This window comes from Anabas testudineus, chromosome 12, assembly GCF_900324465.2.
Source record: "Anabas testudineus chromosome 12, fAnaTes1.2, whole genome shotgun sequence".
In the NCBI taxonomy this organism is placed as follows: domain Eukaryota; kingdom Metazoa; phylum Chordata; class Actinopteri; order Anabantiformes; family Anabantidae; genus Anabas; species Anabas testudineus.
The window spans coordinates 5,613,796-5,635,526 of NC_046621.1; the positions used below are offsets into that span (position 1 = coordinate 5,613,796).

A 21,731-nucleotide genomic window follows, 5' to 3' on the forward strand; every position below is an offset into this window, starting at 1 on the left:
TTAGTATAAATTAAATAAATATGTATCTTTGAAATAAATATGTTTTCTATTTGATATTTGTAATAATTTAACAGGGATTATAATTCCTGTGTGACTGTTCTATTGAAACCCTATGATTTCAGTATTTGATGCTCTGAAAACAAAACAATCAGCAATTAAAAATATTTATTACAGAATTAAATATAAACATTTAACAATAAACATACAGTGTGTTCTGAGCATTATTCTTTTTCTGGTTTCTGGTTATTTTCAGATTTTTCTGTGTCTTCACTACATTGGGATTGGTCTTTACTGGATTCGTCCACTACTATCTCCAAAGCAGCGCTTCCTTCAATCCTCTTCACAGTTTCTCCTTTGGCTGCAAGGATTTCTTCAATGTTTCTAAAGCATAAGGCAAAACAAAACATTAACCATTTGGAAATATAATAGAAATAGTTAGTCATAATATAAATAATAATAAATATAATAAAATAGTCATTTTCCACCATTATATACCAGTACTCACTGGTTTGTTTTACTGTTATAATGATATACTGTATAATGGCGCTACTACATGATAGTTACCAAATACAATAGTACATTTAGTCCAAAAATGTTTTGGGGCCACTAACCTTTTCCCTTCGAGGTCAGAGAACCAGCTGAGGTTATCAGCGATTATATGGTGATTCTTACACCCCGGACATGTGACTATCACTACACCTTTGTGATAAGCCAGTTTGGATATCTTCTTCTTGGACCTGGTGGAGCAAACCTGCAAATATATCACGGCCTGTATGTCATATATGTGACATTTAAACTCAGAGACACAACAAATAGGGCATTAAATCTAAAAAAGCGTCAGCTGTTTGTCAAAAGACTAAAATATATATAATAATATAACATAATCATTGTACCTTGCATGTATAAATGAGATGATAATGTGTTGACTGGATCTGCCCAACAGCGTCATTTCGGATACTCGGGGAAGTTGAGAGACCTCTGTAGCTACAACTTTCACATCTGTCAGCAGGTAACAAATAGCGAGAACTACCAGGGTTTTGTAAGGAGAGCAGCCGTGTCCTGGCTGCGGCCGTCGGGCGACAGTTTACCCCGGTACAAAGTCTGGACAGAGTCGAACGGCTGTGATAACACCGAAACAACCGACTGGCCGACGAAGAACGTAATAAAGCAAAAGCCGTGTGTAAAACCATCATGTTTGCTGCTGTGTTCAGGTTTATTACAAGTGATTTCATCAACGTGTTTTCTGTCGCGGTTTGATGACATCACACGCATTCATTTTTTTTAAACAAACTTTATAAACTAGTTGTATTATAACAAAGCACTGACACTGAAGGAGAATATACATATATATATATTTATATATATATATATTTACATTAGATTACATTTAGATTTCATGTGCAACATTTTTAAATACTCTAATACAAGTTAAATTCTAGATTTGTCTACTGATACTGTACTTTGATACTCGTTTTGCTCTTATAGACACGTTTAATAAATTAGCTGAATATTAATGCTGATGAATCAATGTGCAAATAACATTTTTAAATGATGAATAAAAAAGCTTTGATGTACATGAAATTGAAGTATGTTTATTTAGCTTTAATGTGTATTTAATTTATATTAAGTTTCTATATAGAGATGTAAAATCAGGGATCTCAGTATCATTAAATTGGTTATATTGAGTTCCTTGAATGTAGAATTTATCAATAAATTGCAAATGTTTCAGTGACTGGACTTTATGGCCGCTGAAAAGAAACAGGCTCTCAGACCCCACTCACCTTCAGTCTGGAAAGGAATTTACCACCTACAAAAAGAAACCCCTGCAGTTACGAACTGTACTGAAGTTTCAACCACCCTCCCCCTATCAACTCTTCTTCACACCTCCTTAGCTTCCCCACCCATACTCACTACTTCACATTCCTTTTGTCAAAGAAATGTGAAGACCATCGTCCCACCAACAACAACAAGAGACTGAGGAGGTATACAAACTACTAAGCAGACGATCACTCTACATTTGAAAGCCCTGTGCAAATTCAAACACAATATGCAATTTAAATTTAGTTGAAGTTAACATTGTGGTGTGAGAGGTGAAGATTTGTTCCACCAACAACAAGGCGACTTCTTCAGAAAATCCAAGTCTATTGTCACTCTTCTCTATATCCAGGGTAATATGTTGTGGCTGAGAAGTGGATGCTGTCTACACCCCTCTCAATACTGGAAAATCCATCCCACACATACACAGTTTGCTGGATGGATGGAAGAGCACTTTCGGCCACAGACTGATCAATGTCAAGTGCTCCACGGAGTGCTACAGGAGATCCTTTCTCCCTGTGGTCATTAAACTAAAGGAATTTATGACTGTTGTTACATCATCACATCCAGCTTTTTCTTTTTAGCCATCATCATAATTATCATTAATACCTTCACTATTTAGTGCACTACAAACAGCATTTGACTATACACTTATTTGTCTTATCTGATCAAAGCTAATCTCTTCTGGGATTAATAAAGTATTGTGAATCTTCTAATGAGATGTACGCAGGCATCAATTCCACCTTCAAGTGCTGATACTGGTGAATGCATATGTACTTTTAACACATCTTTTTACCAGAACAGGATTTTTCTACCTGAAAAGAATAGCCAAATGGCAGCTGATTAGTGTAGTGTTAGGCTCACCCACCATGCGTTAGACCTACCTCTGCTAGGGGTCCTTAAACAAGACTTCTTTACACTTACCCTGCCTTATCGCTTTGGATATAAGTGTCTGCCAAATGACTAAATGTAAATGTAAATGCATTTGGGTTAACATCACACTATATGCCATGGTCTGTGTGCCTATCTTCAATTCATTATTACAGGAAGGATAAATTCCTTATAATAATTTATTTATAAGGACTCACTTAAAACCAACATTTATTTATTATTTATTAAAGCCAACAGTCCTCTCTTAAAAGTCGTATTATTGGCATTTTGAAATCAATTATTCAGAAGCTGGAAATTAAATTAAGCACATGTGCCACCAAACCTTTAGTCAGATATGGATTTTTGTTTTCTTTTTGGAAACCTTGTGCCTGGAGAGGAGTTAAAGGTAGTCTTGCTAGTTTATTTAGTTTGTTTATTTACTATTTTAAAAGCATTGTTTTTTTCTTAGATTCTGAAGGATTGTGCCCGTATAATAACCATTGTGTGATAAAATTACTGCTATACTGTGTAGCTAATTCCAATTATCCCTTATCAATCCCCCAAAAAACATTAGATATTAAAGCAAAAAAAAAAAAAAAACTGTTAACACGTGGTTAAATTAAATGACCAACTAGAACAATAAAACTACATTCTGAATTCGTATTAAAAGGTTGATAAAGTAATTTATAAGAAATGAGACACAAAGGACATTTGACTTAAGAGCGAGTACTTTTATGCTGTTCTATTGCAGATTTTGTTGATTATGCTTCTGTACTTTTCCTTTTATTTGTTTTGAAGTATTTTTAAACGTCAGTATTGGTACTTTATGCTGTTATATTGCACACTTTACTAACTACACTTCTTGACTTTTCCTTTTTCTTGTTATGAAGTATTCTGAAGCTTTTATTTAAACAAATGACTTTAAATACTTTCCAACTTCCTCCGCGCATTTATTTTGAAAGCGGCTCCTCCTTCCCACTTCCGCCCGCCGTCGTCTTTGTGCGGGCCAGAGGAACCGCTCGGCTCGTTTCTCAGTTCGGTCTTTCAGGTTATTGTCGTACGGGGCTCCGGCCCGGTGTCCGACCACTCTTAGCTGCCGAGAAACGTTTGAGAAATGTGTCACCCGTGTGCGGAGGAGGCGAGAGATACCAGCTTTAACAAAAAAGGTGAGTTTCTGTCTTAATTACCCAGCGTTGATGTGTGTAGTTAACTAGCTAGCTACGTGGTCCACAATGAGCGGTTCTGCCGCAGGGTGCTAACGTTTAACGACACTGAGACATTCAGGACACACACCCAGTATCTTTGTGTTACTTTGGGTTTGGGCCTGTTATTCAGACAAAATGAGACCTTTAAAATATGTCGCTTTAGTCTGTGAGAAGTTTTAAGAGGTAGTTTCCACTGTTGGTTAAGAGGCTGAAGTGTGTGTCAGACATATGTTCACACATGACCATACATCTGAATGTGAACAGAAAAATATCAGATTAATCGATAATGAAGACAGGCTAATTATTAGTTGCAGCCTAAGTTGCTGGGCTCATAATGAATTCATGTTTGTGTTACAACACACAAAATGCAGGGCTGTAATATTCATGTAAGAGCTTGTATGGCCGGTGAGATAATTGTTTTATGCCTGTTTAAGTTCTTCTACAGCATTATTGCTGCAGCGTTATTTTGTGGTGAGGTGGAAAGCCTAATAACTGGTCACATTATTGTTAGCCACATTATATCATCAAAGCCTTACAAAGTGCTTTTAAATGGCAGTTCTAGATATTTATTCTATGTATGGTGTGAATGAGATTGAATGAGATTCCTCACAGTATTACTAGAGGCTAATTTTATGTCATCTAGAGTAAGAATATGATTAGACCTCATGTCTCTGAGGTTTTTAGGACCAAAACAAAATAACCTCTGTCTTGCCTTAATTTAGGAGTAGGTAATCCAGGTCTTTATATCTTTTAACCATGCATGAAGTTTGATTAATTGATTAGTTTCTTCTGGTTTCATAGATGAATTTAATTTGTTATCATCCACATAGTAATGGAAATGTATTGAGTGTTTCTTATATAGGTTTAGGGTTAAGGTTTAGGTCAAGTAAAGTTTAGTACAGTAAATTCAAATGTTATTAAAATGTTCAGATAAAGGAGGGTTTTAGGTCAAAAAGGTATTAAATGACAAATATCGACTGTGTATCAAAACAAGATAAAGGGTGTGATTAAAACAGTGAGAGGGTTTATTGACTATCTGCACTAAGAACTAAATCAGATCGAAAGTCTGAGAATTCAGTTAATAAAACTATGTTTCTATCTGGACTTGATTAATAAGCTTAAGTGGAAGATTACTGCTACACCTCCACCACGATCTGTGATTCTAGGAACATAATAATCAATATGACTGGGGTGGAGGGGGTCAGTATCGTCCTACTTCATATCAGGATGATTTGTTTGCAAATGTGATCAGTAGTGCTGGTTTCAAAGGGGAACATTTGATTTTTGTGAGGCATAACCACTTTAATCAGGCCAGGGCTGAAAACACTGCTCTGCTTGATCCAGTCTCTTGACATGACCAGGGTTGGGCTGCTGGACTTGGATCTGAGGATGTGATAACGTTGTTTGATACAGGAATACAGGAAGCCCATCAAGAAAGTTTCTGTTTTAAAGAAACAGGCAATTTCTCATGTTTTAGGGGTGTCTGTGTGTGTCTGTGATCCCTTCATCAGCTCCCAAGATCCTGAACCCATTATGCCTACAGGACACCCAGTCAGAATAGGAATCAGCTTGACCAAACAGCAGGCAGATGAATAAAAATCTATAAAATATGACCAACAGTACCAACTTAACCATATTTAGTTCAACGTGTTATAAAACGGAGACAAGCATGAAATCATATATTTGAAAAGCCTGAAAACAACATTGTGTGCCTTTTGCATAAAATATTACTTTAACAATTTATTAATAAGTAGTTGCAGATTATTTTGCTGCCTTAAATTTTGATATTGGAGAAGATACACATGTACATAAGCCTCATTGTTGACATATTTGCTTGTACACTGACTAAACAATTAAAAGTGTTGCTGATTGATTTTGTTAAGTGGCTATGGTTAAGTTATTTTATCTCCTGTGCACCCATTATGACTCACTTTTGCTTTTTGTACTAATTTTTGTCTTTCTATTTCTGTAGTCCAGTATGTGTTGAACAGCAGCTGTAGCTAGGTTCAAGGGAAGACGTGGAAGAATCACAGAATGTATTTTTCCTTAATGGGTTACCCATCCATGCTGAATCATAGCGAGTGCTCTGTCAAGATGAATAAGAAGTCAGTAAATGTGTGATGCTCTCGGTTAGGACTTTGAACATCCTTTGGGTGTATTCTAGCACTTGGATGGAAACTTGTGAAGTTGTTGCAAGGATACTATTAAAAGCACATATCACTCTAATGGAATGTAATAAAAGTATTTGATGATAATGCTGGCATACGTCCATACATCTTTCCATCCAGACATTCATCCTTTTTTGAAACCTCTTATCCTGTTAAAGGTTTCAGGGGTGCTGGAGCACAATGTATTGTGGAGATTATTTATTGAGTTAGTTGATGTCAGTTGTCAATATTTCAAGGTTACATGTTCAGAGGAGACATTGGTTATTTTGCAGAGACACAGATCAGTGATTATGTTTTTCTGCTGTATTTTCTTATTATTATATTTCTCAAACTACAGCTTCAATTGAAAGTCTCTAATGTCCTTGAGGGAAATTGTTGTTGGCTCTCTAATGTATTAGCTCTCACAGTGGCCAGGTTCACCTGTATCTCCCTCGCCAATGTGTCAGAGCCTCATCAGCAAAGACCTCCTACACAAAAGCAGCTTTGTTCAGGGAACCAATTCACTAGAAATGTATTTTAGTATGTCTACAAACAGGAAGCCAAGAGCAGAGTTGTTATTAAAAAATCCACCCTTGACCATTCCTATTTTAATCCTATTTTAAGATTACGTCATTATATTCCTCTGGGACTGTTTGTGGTGATGAGAGTAATCAGATAGCTTAGGTGAAGCAGCGAAGAAGTCCTTGTTCGAGATTGTAGAGGTTTGTTTTAGGAACATGTGCAGTGTGATGCATTGTCAGGAAAAGCAGCGTGCAAACTGATTTTTATTTTGCTTTGACACAGTAATGTTAATCGATGCTTGGATGTTCAAATAAAGATATCAGTAACTATGTTTATGCCATGCTATGAGTTTACAGTTTGTTTTTTAACAAAGCTCTAGCATGTGTGGTCACTGTTAGACCTTTTAATTTGCCTGCTCTTTAAACCTTTGTTTAATAACAACAAAAGTTGTAAAACCATTAGTACACAATTTAATCTACTGTTCTGATTTTTAGATGTGTAATTAATCTGTTGGTATATAGTGGATTGGAAACTGCATTTGTAATAAAGATTGCCTATTGTTGTTTCTAATACCATGTGAACTATTATAATTAGAGGTGTTTTGGCAGCCACTGGGGTCTCTGTGTGCTTTAATGTCTCTGTTGAGGTAAAGCAGCACCCTGACTGAGGAGGCCCACAGCGCCTGTACGGCAGTTCTGGTTTGAACTGGATAAAACAATGCTTTTGTTGTGACTACTTGACGAGCTATCCTCTTTCATCCCTTTCCTGTCAGTAAGGGCTAACTTGAGTGGGCAGGAAGATACAATTTTAGAGGTTTCTTTTAAATGACCTCCTCCCATCTTTGTGTTAAAATAGGAAACAGAAGTGATAAGATCATGATGTTTAAATCTTTTCTCATATACTGTATGCTACAAGACAAGGGATTTTGCGCATTAAACTTACATTCTATATAGCCCAGTCCAGAGATTCGTTAAAATGAAACTTTGAAATGATTTGAAGAAGAACAAAGGTGCTTACGCTGTCTTATTTCTTGCATTACTCACACATTTACTGTGTAAGGAAGTAGATTCACTGTGGGCTGTCAGATGTTCTTAAATGTAAGTGGGCGCCTGGGAGATTCTTTGGGTTTTGGCATATTTGTTAATTGGTGAATACAGTAGTGCAGTGTCATTTTGTTTCACTTCCATTTTGCTGGTAGTCAAAGTCAAAGCTCTAGTTGTTCTTGATTTGACTATTGCTGTTCAATCTGCTAATTTATTCTATAACTGGTAAAAAACACCCATTTGAGAAAGCTAATCAAGAAATTAGAAATTGTAAGTTAGTGTTATTGCATAGTGTTAACATCTAAAGGCTAAGCATTATAAGCAGCCTAGAAGAACACATTTCTAAATCATGAGTGTGTTCACAAAAAGAAATCACCACACATTAGGATTGTGGGGAAACGGGGACTTGTGTGAACATGTGTCTTTATAGAGTCTCTTTCTGTTTCCGGCTTGCTCTGCAGTCTCTGAACCACAATGTGCTGTCGGCACATGCAGGATGTCCAGGATATTCATGGTGCATAGCAGATTCTATCGCAAATATAATGACTGCTATCTTTTTATATGCTGCTAGTCTAGTGACCTCCAAACTTGGTGATTGACGTGGAGGAATCTAATGTAAACAAGAAGGTCAAACCAAGCTGTCAAACTCCACTGCATGATATATAAAATAAGGCAATGTGGGAATGTGTTTCTGTCTGGACATAAATGGTGATATTAATTTCATGAATGAATTTGTAGTTCATCATCATAACGTATGTGCAGTAACAACTCTACAGTACAGAATGTCAACCTTTATGTATACAACGGCAAGGGATTTAGATTGCTTAGGAAATGTAGTCTTGCATAATTGCCCTATACACAAAGAGGCTGATGATATACTTGGGTGATATCTTGTTGAGACCAACTTTTTCAGGAACTAATTCCCTCTTCCCTGTGTTTTTTTTTTTCTTTTTTCTTTAGATAGACCATCATGATTCCCATCACAGAGCTCCGGTACTTTGCTGAAACTCAGCCAGCGTACCGTATCCTGAAGCCATGGTGGGACGTTTTCACCGACTACATCTCAATCGTCATGCTGATGATTGCAGTGTTCGGTGGTACACTGCAGGTGACACAGGACAAGATGATCTGCCTGCCTTGCAAGTGGGTGGTCAACAAGTCATGCGAGGCCATGCCTGTCCCAAACCTGACCATCCCCTACGCACCGGAACCCAAAGGCATTCAGTATGACCTCGACCGCCATCAGTATAATTACGTTGATGCTGTCTGCTACGAGAATGAACTACACTGGTTTGCCAAATATTTCCCCTATCTGGTGCTACTCCACACCCTCATCTTTCTGGCTTGCAGCAATTTCTGGTTTAAGTTTCCTCGCACAAGCTCTAAGCTGGAGCACTTTGTCTCCATCCTCCTCAAGTGCTTTGACTCCCCATGGACAACCAGGGCTTTGTCTGAGACGGTGGTAGAGGAGAGCGATCCTAAACCTCCTGGAAAAATGAATGGGTCGATGGACAAGAACGCTTCACTTGTGAGTGAGGATGTTGAGGCTAGTGTACCCATGCTTCAACGAACAAAGTCCAGAATTGAACAAGGAATTGTAGATCGCTCTGAAACTGGGGTTTTGGATAAAAAAGAAGGTGAGCAGGCCAAGGCTCTTTTTGAGAAGGTAAAGAAGTTCAGGATCCATGTAGAGGAGGGCGATATCGTCTACAGTCTTTACGTACGTCAGACCATCATCAAAGTGATCAAGTTTATACTGATAATAAGCTACACCGCCTACTATGTACGCTACATTAGGTTCAGTGTAGTGTGCGCAGTGAACATTCAAATGCTAACAGGGTACAGCACATTCTATTGTGCTCACCCATTGGCAACACTTTTCAAGATTTTGGCCTGTTTCTATATCGTTCTGGTGGTGGTTTATGGTCTTATCTGCATGTATACTCTGTGTTGGATGCTCAGACGCTCCCTCAAACGATACTCCTTTGAATCGATCCGAGAGGAGAGCAGCTATAGTGACATTCCTGACTTGAAGAACGATTTTGCCTTCATGCTGCACATGATAGATCAGTATGACCCTCTCTACTCCAAGCGCTTCGCTGTTTTTCTGTCAGAGGTGAGCGAGAACAAGCTGAGGCAACTGAATCTGAACAACGAGTGGACACTGGAGAAACTGAGGCAGCGCATCACCAAGAATTCTCAAGATAAGCTAGAGCTGCATCTGTTCATGCTCAGTGGGATCCCAGACACAGTTTTTGATCTGATAGAGCTGGAAGTGCTCAAGCTGGAGCTTATTCCTGATGTAACTATCCCGCCAATTATCGCCCAGCTTTCCAACCTGAGGGAGATGTGGCTCTATCACACACCTGCTAAAATTGAGGCTCCAGCACTGGCTTTCTTGAGGGAAAACCTGAAATCCCTCCACATAAAATTTACTGACATCAAGGAGATCCCTTTGTGGATCTATAGCCTGAAGAATCTCAGTGAGCTGCACCTCACTGGAAACTTGAGTGCCGAGAACAATCGCTTCATCGTGATTGATGGACTTAGAGAGCTCAAAAGTCTCAAAGTGCTACGACTAAAAAGTAACCTGACCAAGCTGCCTCAGGTGGTGACCGACGTTGGCGTGCACCTCCAGAAGCTCTCCATCAATAACGAGGGTACCAAGTTGATGGTGCTCAACAGTCTGAAAAAAATGGTCAACCTTACAGAGCTTGAGCTTGTTCGCTGTGATCTTGAACGCATTCCACACTCCATCTTCAGTTTGCACAACCTGCAGGAGATTGACCTTAAAGACAACAATCTGAAGACGATAGAGGAGATCATCAGCTTTCAGCACCTGCATCGGCTCGTGTGCCTGAAGCTATGGTACAACCAGATAGCTTACATCCCCATTCAGATCGGAACACTTACCAACCTAGAGAGGCTATATCTCAACAGGAACAAGATAGAGAAAATCCCCAGCCAGCTGTTCTTCTGTCGCAAGCTCCGCTTCTTAGACCTGAGTCACAACAATCTGACGAGCATCCATGCTGACATAGGCTTCCTCCAGAACCTGCAATACTTTGCTGTAACAGCAAACAGGGTAAGAAAAAATCCTTTAAATTTGTTCAGGGCATATTTTATATTCATTTCAGTAAATCTGCTCTCTCTGTTTGCATCGATAAGATACTTACAAATGTCACCACCTACAGTACAAGTTCTCAGATGTTCATTGAAGTTGAACAATTGATGCTTTTTATTAACAGATTTTAGGTTTAATCCCCAGTTGTTGTTGTTCAATTTCATGAACATATGTTCGTGTTTAGCATACAGAAAGGTTGAGAACACTTAAGTAATCTTGCTCTGTTTGTCTGCTTTCCGAGGACTAAAATAAAAGTCTTCAGTTCTATGTTATAAACACAGTCCTGTTCTGTACACAGCAGTCAAATTATGCTAACTGCTGGGACACATGTTACATAAAAGGCCTCCTGTCTGGAATGCAGCATAGGTTTTTACAGCTGGTCTTTCTTTATTCAGGCTAGAAAAATAGAATCCATTAGGAATTTAAATGCTTAGGAAAATCTATACTATCATTACACAATTCTTTGTTAAAGCTACATTATGATTCTTTGAGCATGATGTAGTTTTGCCCGTTTCACAGTTTAATCCAGCTGTGCTCATTTAGAAGAGAAGATGGTTGACAGAAATGTTTCTGTCTCATGTAAACTCATGTTGAAGGAAACATGCAAACCCTAACAAATGCCCTTTACAAAGATGTTGTTTATTTCAGTTGGAAAGATCGTTAACTTAAACATTTAGTGGCTGTGCCAGAACCTGCCTCCTTTCATGGTTGGGTTATTACATCAGGCTTTTGGTGAATAGATCCTTTCAGTCTTTAGAAAATGCAGTTTGTTTGATTTGTTTCATTCAAGGAGATTAAAAAAGAAATGAAAAGAACAGCATTTTCCTGAAAAACCCTGTTTTCTCCTTGACAGCATGCAAACGTCATGTGTTTTCAGTAAAAGATACTATTACTGCTGTTTTACTATGTTTACTTGTGTGGTTGCTTACTGAAAATAGGTTCCAACTAGTTAATGTGCAGCCAAAAATAGCTCAATTGAACAGGCCCCTTCTCGTGTCTTAGTTTTTAAGATGTCTCTTGGCTAAATCCTCTTTACAACAATAACAAATTTTCAGTTGAGATTAGTTTTGCGACTTTTTTGAATATTTGTAACTTAAATATTGTCAGTGAGGTTTAATAGGATAATGCCTTTGAGCTTCGATGAATAATACCTGCTTCGAACTTTAGAATTAGAAATGTTGTTTTTATACATGGAAGGTAAGTACACAAATCCTAGAGTATATGTCTAGCTGATGGTTTAAAACTCTTTAATACCCCACTTTTGTAATGAAGCTTTAACTCTAGAGTCTGACAGAAAATTTTGAGTGCTCTTTAATCTTATTTCCTATAATCTTATTATCTTACTATAACAAATAATGTTATTTGTTTTCTGTGCTGGGGTCTGGGTTTTGTTGCAATGTCTTTTTCTTAATTCCCCTTGCTCACATTTTAAATCCTGGCCTCATCTGGCTGTAGTGTAAGGATTAAAAACTAACTCAGTCTTTTTTGTTTTTTTTTTTTTACTGATAATTCAATATTCCTCTTCATTTTGTCTCTTAATCTCTCCACTTCAGATTGAGACTTTACCCCCAGAGCTGTTCCAGTGCAAGAAACTGCGTACTTTGAATCTGGGAAACAACTGCCTGCAGACGCTGCCATCACGCTTCGGAGAACTCACTGGGTTGACCCAGCTAGAGCTGAGAGGAAACCGTCTGGAGTGTCTCCCAGTGGAGCTCGGCGAGTGTCGGTTGTTGAAGAGGAGCGGTCTGGTGGTGGAGGAAGACCTGTTCAACACACTGCCATCAGAAGTCAAAGAGCAGCTTTGGAGGGCTGATAAGGAGCAAGCTTGAGCCAAACATCTGTGGAGAGAAGAAGAAACAAGCAAGATTTTATTTACGAAGCGAGGCAAACCTTGTTGCCCATGTGCGCGGAAAATGGATGGGGCTTTACTACCTGTATCTATAAAAAAAAATGGATGTCGAATGTCGAAACTTCTAATTATGTCTTTTTAATGGTCATCAAGGAAAAATTAAACAGCAAAACTAGGTGAAGCAAGGTGGTTCAGCAGTGCGGCTTTTCTTTAATTTCAAGATGCAAGCAGATGTTGAATATGCATGCCACAGTATGAGTATGTAAAGCAAACCTGTTTATTTGAGAGAACCACAGGATACATGCACAACTCAAACATGCTGTATATTTTTCAACGTATGGCAGTTTTCATTTGATCTTCCTCTGGCCTTGAAACTCAAAATGTTACTCGTCAAATTTTTACAGCTAACATTCGCATTTGTGATGGAGTGTGACGACGTCTATTGCAACTAACAGCCTGCTTGTTGATACATGAAGATTTGACCTTTTTCAGACTCTCTACGCTCAACATGCTCATCAGGCATCTTTTTATGTGAACCCTTTGACTCTGTGATGAAGATCAACAGATCACCCTACAAGTGATCTCCCAGTTCAGGCCTTAACTCGGAGGACGGTGATGAAACGGCGTCAAAGACAAGCTGTTGGAATCAAATGGAAACAAACTCTACAGTACAACATCTAAATACCCTGCAGTTGTTAATATATAGTGTTGCCCTGTGTGGCAGGCTATCTATTAGCTGTGCGGGAGCTGTGACGCTATGGTGAGGAAATGCACCATTCTTCTTGGACTTTTTATTTTGCTCCAGTAAACATCATATCTTATTTAGGCGTGTGAAAAGGCTGTACCTTCTTTTGCATGACTAAAAATGTGTCTTATAAAGGTATGTCAGATGGGATTTATATCAGTGTTCGGCCATTTTTAAAAACAAAGTGAACAGTTAATTAAATAATTAGGAACATAATTTGGTACTTTAAAATGCTACCACACATTAACATCGACATGTGAAACAGGCTAGGTAAGGTCACCATATAACGTGTCAAAGTTCAGTAAGAGATTAAGCGCATAGTGTTCAATACAGCCATTGTTTTATTTTGTTTTGTTTAAAATGATACAGTATTTTAAGCTTATAGGACATAATCTGTAGCGAGAGATCTTAAGTGACCTTTGTGCAGTTGAAGGCTAATGTATGTCGCTTCACTGACGAGTGTAATTATAAAATATCTTTTATTTGTTTTTATTGTTTTGTTTTGTTTTTTTAATCAAATTTAAACATATGCAAGCATGCACAATGTTATTTTGTGCAATAGTATATGATACAGGCCAATAAAACAAGCAAGAATCATAAAAAGGTACTTTTTATGCTTGGTATGATTTTGACTTATATGATCTTGGATGATTGCTAACATGGCACTTCCAAGTGGCTGCAGATGTGAGATAGTAGTCTTCACAGGCTAGCAGGTACTGCCAGTGTCCAGAAATGAAGTGCTTCTGTTTGTGACTCAAGTGCCCAGTTTTTTGTGTGCCAGGTCTTCTATTTACCATGCTCAGAGGGAGAACTGGACATGTGCTTTGTTTGTCCATTAAAGAGCAAAATCAGGACAAACAGGAAATTACAAAGTGGAGGAAACTGGTTTTGACCAACCTACCCGTGGGAAACGTTTATTTGCTGAGAGAGTATGCAGAATATGCGATTTCCACATCCCTAGCACAAATTAGTGCAACATGCATTGTCTGCTTGAAACACTTTTCTTGTTAAGACCTTGGATTTAATAGCCTCATTTGGAGTCAACCTACTGTTTGCTCCATCCAGGGATCTCTTGTTGCTAATATGGCCTTACTTTTTACAGGCTGCATGCCCTGTAAATGTTCACAAACATCACATTCATGACTTCTATTTTATTTTTCTTGTGTGTTGTAAAATGTATAGCGGACATGTTTGTTTGTTTGTTTCATGCATATCAGTCATACAGTAGGTATGTGCCGTTATTGTTACCAGCTGTTTTCTAAAGGTATAAGGGAAGTTTTCAACTGCATCTTTGTTCGCAGGGAATTTTGTTTAACTGGGGGCCTCGGCTATATCCAAATGCCCTTTGAAAGGTCACTCTTAAAATGCTCCCACACAGTCTTAAAGTGCAGCCCTCTAGACCTCACTGTGTTGACTAGCAACCTGCTTTAAATTTAGAAGTGAAAGGTAATGTATTTTTTTCTTTTTTCTATGAAGGTGCATGCCCACCTTGATATGCTTGCTCTGTTATTTGTTTTTGCCAAGGAACGAGTAGAAACTTCACAACTTCAGCAGCATTACATTATGTACTTGTTCTGCGGATAACGACTGTTGACCTGATGAATGCCAAATAATATATGCAAATAGCTTTGTAATTTAGATAGTGGTACATTCAACTGCAAAAATAGAAACCTTAGTGAGGTATTTGGCCGTAGATGTAAGGAAAACATTATAGGGCAACCTTCTGATATGGTAACATGGGTCATTGTAGTGGTGCAGTGCAGTTGGCAGTGATGCTGACACTGAAGTCTTCCTCCTGCAGTGCACCAAGAGTATCAAATTAGGGTGTTCAGACAATAACACCACTTAAAGTTTTAACTATTTTTGCCTTTTTATTTCTTTTTTTTATTAGAGGTTGGATATTTAAGCTCATATTGAAATTTCTGATTGGTAGAGCAGTCAACTCTTGAAGTTTAAGAGCCATAGAAATATTTCTCAGGGCCTCGCTGGATTCTTTCACACCTCCTCTGAATAGTTGCTAAAAATGCCATGTACATGTTGATATATTCATCAAGCCTTTCTCCATTTCAGCTTGATTGTGGTCAACGTCAGCATCATGACACATCTGTTGTCACCCAAATGTTTTTCCGTTTTGTTTCTTTCTTGCTAACATTTGGATTTGTACCCATAAATATTTTTCCCTCTGTCATTTATTCTGACCTTCGGAGCAATACCGTCATACAGTCCTTCAGTCCTTCAGTCACTTCCCTCTGAGTCACCAGACGAGTACATTAAACTTGCAGTCACACTCCCTTTCCTGACTGTGAGGACTGAGATGAGGTTAGTCATCCATTTGCAGAGAACAAAAAGGAGGAAGTTTTTATGACTAATAAAATGCCCCCATGGTTACCAGAAAACTCGAGCACTTTAAATGGTGTCCTAGCAGAAACTTACTATTCTCATGTAAACACATTGAGTAGCCTCAGTCCCTACTTTTTAAAATTTTTATTATTTTTAACATAGTTTTGCTTTTCATTTTAGTTCTTCCTGCTGAATTGATTAAAAGTATGAAATATGTTATGTATGTATGCCTTAAGTAGTAATAGTTTGTGTGAAGACGCATGTTAGGTATAAAGATTATTTTAACAAAATTAACATTTGCATCCACAGAGAGTTTTACATTGGACAGTGAGTTGCTAATTGGTCCTGACATAGCTCCTGTCCTCTGGGGGTTTCACAACCAAACCGAAACACCTTATGACAATCTGAAATAATGTTGGTGAGCGCACCCTTCAGCGTGGGCTGTGTGTAGACTGGCACACGCATCTGTTAGGACATGTAATATTTCTGAAGATTGTACATGTTTGAGCAACACATACCATTTTACCCGATCTTCAAAAAGTCACTTTATACAGAACTGCCATGATTACATTGCTTTGACATATAATCTCTACCTGTATGTATGTATATATATGTATTCTGATGCCTGGAGATCAGGGAGATATGAAAAGTTTCTCATCCATTTTATTTTGCATCTGAGCTTGTGTGCATTATAGCCATACTGAAAGCCATTCACATAACCATTAGAAACCATCACTGCTGAATGTGAACTGTAAGCTAGATGGACAGACGCTGTCTGTATCACACATGACAAGGCCTTTATTAATTAAGCGTTGCCATGAGTACTGAACACTGGCTTTTTAAGCAGGACGTCTAGCGGACAACTGAACTTTGATTTCCTAATGTTCAGGCTGAACTTTTTTACCATTCTGACACACTATAATAAAATCAACTCTTAACACTAAATCCAGTTGCAAAGAGTGTGTGAATATTTCTTTCAGGAGATGTCTGAACCACTTGGGTGTTACTGACAATTAACTTAATGTATGTGGAAGTAGTGTTGAACCGTTTAACTGCTGACATGACAGGGATTCATTGCAGTGAGTCAGCGTACACTGTAGCAGGACTCTGGAGCTGGCTCATCTGAATTCAATCCAGTTGTGCTAATGTTATTAATTACATCTGAGCTTTTCCTGCTGCATCAAGGTCCAAGATCCAATTTCTTTTTCACAAGAAATATAGGTTACACTAACGCCGTGCTGTGCACTCAACTGAGAGGAGAACAGCTTATTAAAAGTTATATTACAATATTTAAACTCTTCACTACATTTCAGAAACACATAGTGTACTTTTGTAAGTTAGTAAGTAATGCAAACTAATAATACAGTAATTAAAATTAGAATGATTGCATGCATTGCACTGATAAACACGGTAATGCATCAGTAAATAAATCAAATATATCGATTAATGATAAGATAATTATTCATTTATGTAAAACATTCTGAATTTTGACTTTTACTTCTAGAAATATTTGACTAAACACTTTTTTACTTTTACCTAAGTAACGTTTTGAATGCATGCATTTGACTTGACAGAGTGCTTTAACTAACTTGATCTATAATGTAGTATATTATACAAGCAGTATATAAAACGTACAGGTAAATAAAACTACTTCCAGTAGGTGCAGTACTTCAGTGGCCACAAGATGCTGCTGCAGCTGTTGGTCTCTTGTGTTTGTTTCTCTGTTACAGCTGGAGCCTGGACTGCAGAACTACTTCATCCTCTGACGACGACGAAAGAGTTAAGTCCAAAATCCTATTACATCCTTGGCTTGGGTTCACTTAAATTGATTCAGACGCGTCACATGGCCGGAAATCAGCGCCGGCAGACTGGAGCTTCACCCGGAGAAGACGCATCTTACCTGCCACATGCGCTGGAGCTCTCCGAGCAGACCGTGATGGATTTTATAACAGATCAAGATGTGCAAAAGGTGAGCAATAAAAATAATAATAATGATAATAATACAAATAAAACCGAGGCCACGTTAGGTTGCAGCTAGAAAGGAGCACTTTAAAATTTATTTTTAATTGCAAGAAGTAGTTAACGTATAGTTGCAATAAAATGACTGTAGTTTTTCCAAGTTTGCTGGTGTATTCCTGCTATATTTAATTAATTTCTTCATGTGCTGTGGTCATGGCCATTGGTGCACGTTTCACACTTATTACATAACATGCAGGAGCAACAAGAGGCCTACTGGAGGGAGCCACCATGAGCAAATGCTGCTTTATTCTGCTGTTTGCTGCTCCAGGACTTCAGAAAACAGTGATAACGTGAATTAAATAAAATATTTAGTTGATTAATCGGTCAATCAACCGCAAACAGTCAATTAATGTGTCAAAAACTAAATACACACTTCCCTTTGGTGATTGTTTGCTTATTATGTGATAGTGCATGAAATATATTAGATTTTTGGATTGCTTCCTGAAAACTGTTTTTTATTTTCTTTTATTAAAACAAAACTCTATATTATATATACACATATAAAACTGTTCAATAGAATAGACATGTTATGCGTATATTGATTTATTATTGTGGCGATGTCTTTCACTTTAACAGAATTTAAACCGTCTTTAATTGACTACTTGTTGTGTGACTTGTTGAAACTGACTGATCAGCGCTTTTCTTCCTCTTTCCAGTACCTTGAGGATGGGTACGTAGTTCTGGACGGGCTGCTGACCCCCCAGGAGTGTGATGAACTGAGGCAGAAGATGACAGAGATAGTGGACCACATGGAAGTCCCAGAGCACTGCCGCATCACCTTCTCTACGTATCATGATGAACAGCTCGAAGAACAGGTGATCTAATGAACTGCACGGGATAAATCTTTAACACATCAATAGTTAATCTAACAACAGTTGTTTTCACATGCTTACAATAACATTGCACTTGAAGATGCAGGTAAGATTCTCCATGATGAGCCTCATGTAGTCTGTAGACATGCAGCCTCTCCACTGATTCACTGTTTCTCGACCCCGTGTCCTTCTTTGTAGGCTAATACGTAACTCTAATGTCAACAGTCTAGTTAGTGTCAGTGGAGTTTGTCTCTCCCCTCTGTGTTGCAATCGTTCTCTGTGTCATGTGAATGAAATTGACCTTTTCGTGCTACCTGTTGCAGGGTAATGCTGACTATTTCATCACCAGTGGAGATAAGATCCGCTTTTTCTTTGAAAAGGGAGTTTTTAATGATAAAGGTGAGCTTGTTGTAGCTTGTTCATCATATATATTTTCATGTCTGACATGAAATTGGACTGGTAAAGCATTTTTTTGACTTGCAGGGGAATTCATCGTACCAAAACAGAGGGCGCTGAATAAAGTTGGTCATGGTGAGGTTTCTAATTGAAATCATTTAACAACCTGAGCACAGGGTTTTCTAAAAGACCTCACCTAAGTCCAATGTCTTCTTCTAGCACTACATGCATATGAGCCATTGTACAAGAAAGTTACACATTCACCCAGAGTCCAGGTGAGTGAGCTGTTGAACAATATTAGAGAACGATGAGTCTAAAAAAATAACCTATAACTTACACAAGTGTTGTTCTCTTAGGGAATAGCTAAGAAACTGGGTGTCGTGCATCCTGTGATTCTGCAAAGCATGTATATTTTTAAGGTAGAACATTAAACACTATCAATCATTCTCTCAAAATGTCATCCTGTATTTGGTATCTGATCATATTTTTTTCTTTATCTGTCCTCCAGCAACCGGGGATTGGCGGAGAAGGTAGGAAAACTGAACTGTACAGATAGAAATAAATACTTTCCACGAACTATCCTTGCAGCTGATTCCTGTCTGTTTCTCAGTTACGCCTCACCAAGATGCCACATTTCTGTACACGGAGCCCCTGGGCAGAGTTATGGGGATGTGGATTGCCCTGGAAGATGCTACTGTCAACAATGGCTGCCTGTGGTTTATCCCAGGGTCCCACAAAAGTAAGCTCACACATATACATAATATAACTTATCCACTGTGTAACAAACTGTATATGACACACACAGCCACTGGAACATAGAGAATGATTTGACACGTGAAATCAGTTTCATACAGTGTTCGCTCGGTACATTCTTCTTTTTTCTTTCCCCAGGCGGGATTTCTCGGCGTATGGTGCGCACCCCAAAGGGCACCTTCCCCCTGACAGACTTTATTGGCCGAGAGAAGAGCTACGATGAAGAGAAGTTTGTTGCAGCACCTGTCAAAAAAGGTAATTTATCTTTGTCTTTACATTTAAATGGGCAAAGGATTTTCATTAATATTTTCATGCACCGTTTGTGGAAGGTGTGGAGAGTAATTTTTCACCAACAAGCTATGATATATAAATGTTGTGCAACATCAGCCTTGGTACTGTATTGCCATATAAAGCCGTGAGAGTTGGTTTCACATTCCGACCTCCATTCATCTCCCTGTGTTTAGGTGGTGTAGTCCTGATCCATGGTGAAGTGGTGCACCGGAGCGCTGAAAACACCTCAGAAGACTCGCGCCACGTCTACGCCTTCCACATCATGGAATCTCAGGACACCCGCTGGAGCCCTGACAACTGGTGAGAGCTTATTAGAGTTGGATGCCTTTGTGCAGTGTCATTTATTTCTTTATTTTTACATCAGTCAGGTGTTTCCGATAGGAGGCTGTCACATCTGCATGTAGGGGAACGAATGAAATGTCACATTTTCATCTCTTTGGTCCTCACAGGTTGCAGCCCACTGAGGAGCTCCCTTTCCCACCTCTCTACAGTAAATGAAGTGTGATCTACCAACCATGGAACGACACATGATCCTTTCTTTCCAGTAGAAGGGACCAACATACAGTATATGAACTGTCTGAAGCTTTTCTCACGGCTTGTTTTCTTATGACAGCATCTGTCTCTCGGGCCACGTGAAATAATATGTGGCCTGATCCAGAATTAGAAAAGTCAGTACTGGATTAATGTATCACAGTTTTTAAATTAGATTTTTAGAAATGACGGAAGAATTCATTTGAGATAAAACTTTCTGATCAACATTTTATAGACAATTAACGATGGAAAATTTGTTTTTAAATCTATTTTTATTCCTCGTCACCATTGGTACTAACCAGCATTATTCTTGTTCAAAGTCACTTTTTTTCCATTTGTGTGAAAATGAGATGGCAGATTCCTATTTTTACAGCCATTAATGTGTTCATTATAAGACAAAACCTACATGAAGACAACGGAAACTTCATGTGTGAATGATTCTTAAACCACAACATCCAAACTGTTCAAGTTCATTTTCAAGTCAACTGAGAAAGCAAAGACCAAATGTTAATATCAAAGTGAAAACACTCACTCACACAGGCATATTAATTATATCTTTCATCTCTGGTGCACTCAACATGCAATGTTACATTTATAAAAATGTAAGGATGGTGGCAAAAACAAGATACTTATAAGACCATGCTAATAAATTGTCATCACAACATAGAAAACAGCTGTGAATTCATGCTGAAAACAAGTTTCCAGTTAGAAACTGTAGTATCATCTCACAATAATGAGATCAAACCTGATGACAAGAAGAAGTTTCTATAAAGCATAAATAACTGCTTAAAAAAAAGGTCTATGTTCATCAGTTTGGCCCAAAGCGTATCTATAGAGCTTTGAAGGCTCAGTATCACAAGGAAACATATATTAAATTTACCTTTAGAGGGTCCCATCAAACCACATAAATATTAAGCAAAGTAAATTTACCAGACAAAAATATACTGTAGTATACCTGCATACATGTTACAGTACTGGATTTCACATTAGTGTCATGCAGGAGCATAGTGAGTTTCTGCCATATCAAAGTATAAACCAGCCCTTATATAGAAGAGTAAAGAGGGCTGCCATGCTTTCATCTACAACAGTAGGTCACGTGTGATACAAAATATACTTCTTAAGGCAAATACTTTCAGCAAGTCCTTCATATTGCCATCAGGGAGGCAAAATAATATTCTAATAATGAAAAAAGTTGATTAAGAAAAACACAGAAATAAGCCAACTTTAAATAATGTTCTTCAAAGGCAATACAAAGGCATTTGCGAGAAT

The 21,731-nt window shown here is 38.2% G+C and overlaps 3 protein-coding genes across 4 annotated transcripts; 2 read left to right on the plus strand and 1 right to left on the minus strand.

Moving 5' to 3' along the window:
• Window positions 1–213: 213 nt before the first annotated feature.
• On the minus strand, window positions 214–1,243 carry dnlz (DNL-type zinc finger). Of its 2 annotated transcripts, none has more exons than XM_026355926.1 (3): window positions 894–1,243; window positions 612–751; window positions 214–381 (listed from the first exon to the last, which is right to left on the minus strand). In XM_026355926.1, exons 1-3 carry the CDS (start codon window positions 1,230–1,232, stop codon window positions 222–224), a joined length of 639 nt encoding a protein of 212 aa, XP_026211711.1. In that variant the 5' UTR covers window positions 1,233–1,243; the 3' UTR covers window positions 214–221. The 2 variants fall into 2 exon arrangements, with proteins under 2 accessions (XP_026211711.1, XP_026211712.1); XM_026355927.1 differs by having other exon boundaries at window positions 612–737; window positions 894–1,004.
• A 2,435-nt stretch (window positions 1,244–3,678) lies between these two features.
• On the plus strand, window positions 3,679–16,605 carry lrrc8aa (leucine rich repeat containing 8 VRAC subunit Aa). Its single transcript, XM_026355070.1, has 3 exons — window positions 3,679–3,851; window positions 8,563–10,687; window positions 12,280–16,605. The coding sequence occupies exons 2-3, from the start codon at window positions 8,573–8,575 to the stop codon at window positions 12,553–12,555; spliced, it is 2,391 nt and encodes a 796-aa protein (XP_026210855.1). The 5' UTR covers window positions 3,679–3,851; window positions 8,563–8,572; the 3' UTR covers window positions 12,556–16,605.
• An 883-nt stretch (window positions 16,606–17,488) lies between these two features.
• On the plus strand, window positions 17,489–20,507 carry phyhd1 (phytanoyl-CoA dioxygenase domain containing 1). Its single transcript, XM_026356342.1, has 11 exons — window positions 17,489–17,629; window positions 18,336–18,494; window positions 18,815–18,890; window positions 18,975–19,022; window positions 19,107–19,162; window positions 19,244–19,306; window positions 19,396–19,417; window positions 19,498–19,626; window positions 19,779–19,895; window positions 20,105–20,231; window positions 20,381–20,507. The coding sequence occupies exons 1-11, from the start codon at window positions 17,504–17,506 to the stop codon at window positions 20,427–20,429; spliced, it is 972 nt and encodes a 323-aa protein (XP_026212127.1). The 5' UTR covers window positions 17,489–17,503; the 3' UTR covers window positions 20,430–20,507.
• The last annotated feature ends 1,224 nt before the right edge of the window (window positions 20,508–21,731 follow it).

What these genes read in the sequence shown, in the direction of transcription:
- dnlz (XM_026355926.1), bottom strand. Translation starts at nt 1,232, where the DNA reads ATGAAATCACTTGTAATAAACCTGAACACAGCAGCAAACATGATGGTT. An exon ending in ATCTCATTTATACATGCAAG is followed by an intron (nt 752 to 893) that starts GTACAATGATTA and finishes ATATATTTGCAG; the next exon opens with GTTTGCTCCACCAGGTCCAA. An exon ending in TCTGACCTCGAAGGGAAAAG is followed by an intron (nt 382 to 611) that starts GTTAGTGGCCCC and finishes CTTATGCTTTAG; the next exon opens with AAACATTGAAGAAATCCTTG.
- lrrc8aa (XM_026355070.1), top strand. Translation starts at nt 8,573, where the DNA reads ATGATTCCCATCACAGAGCTCCGGTACTTTGCTGAAACTCAGCCAGCG. An exon ending in TTGCTGTAACAGCAAACAGG is followed by an intron (nt 10,688 to 12,279) that starts GTAAGAAAAAAT and finishes TCTCCACTTCAG; the next exon opens with ATTGAGACTTTACCCCCAGA.
- phyhd1 (XM_026356342.1), top strand. Translation starts at nt 17,504, where the DNA reads ATGGCCGGAAATCAGCGCCGGCAGACTGGAGCTTCACCCGGAGAAGAC. An exon ending in ATGAACAGCTCGAAGAACAG is followed by an intron (nt 18,495 to 18,814) that starts GTGATCTAATGA and finishes TACCTGTTGCAG; the next exon opens with GGTAATGCTGACTATTTCAT. An exon ending in TATCCCAGGGTCCCACAAAA is followed by an intron (nt 19,627 to 19,778) that starts GTAAGCTCACAC and finishes TTCTTTCCCCAG; the next exon opens with GCGGGATTTCTCGGCGTATG.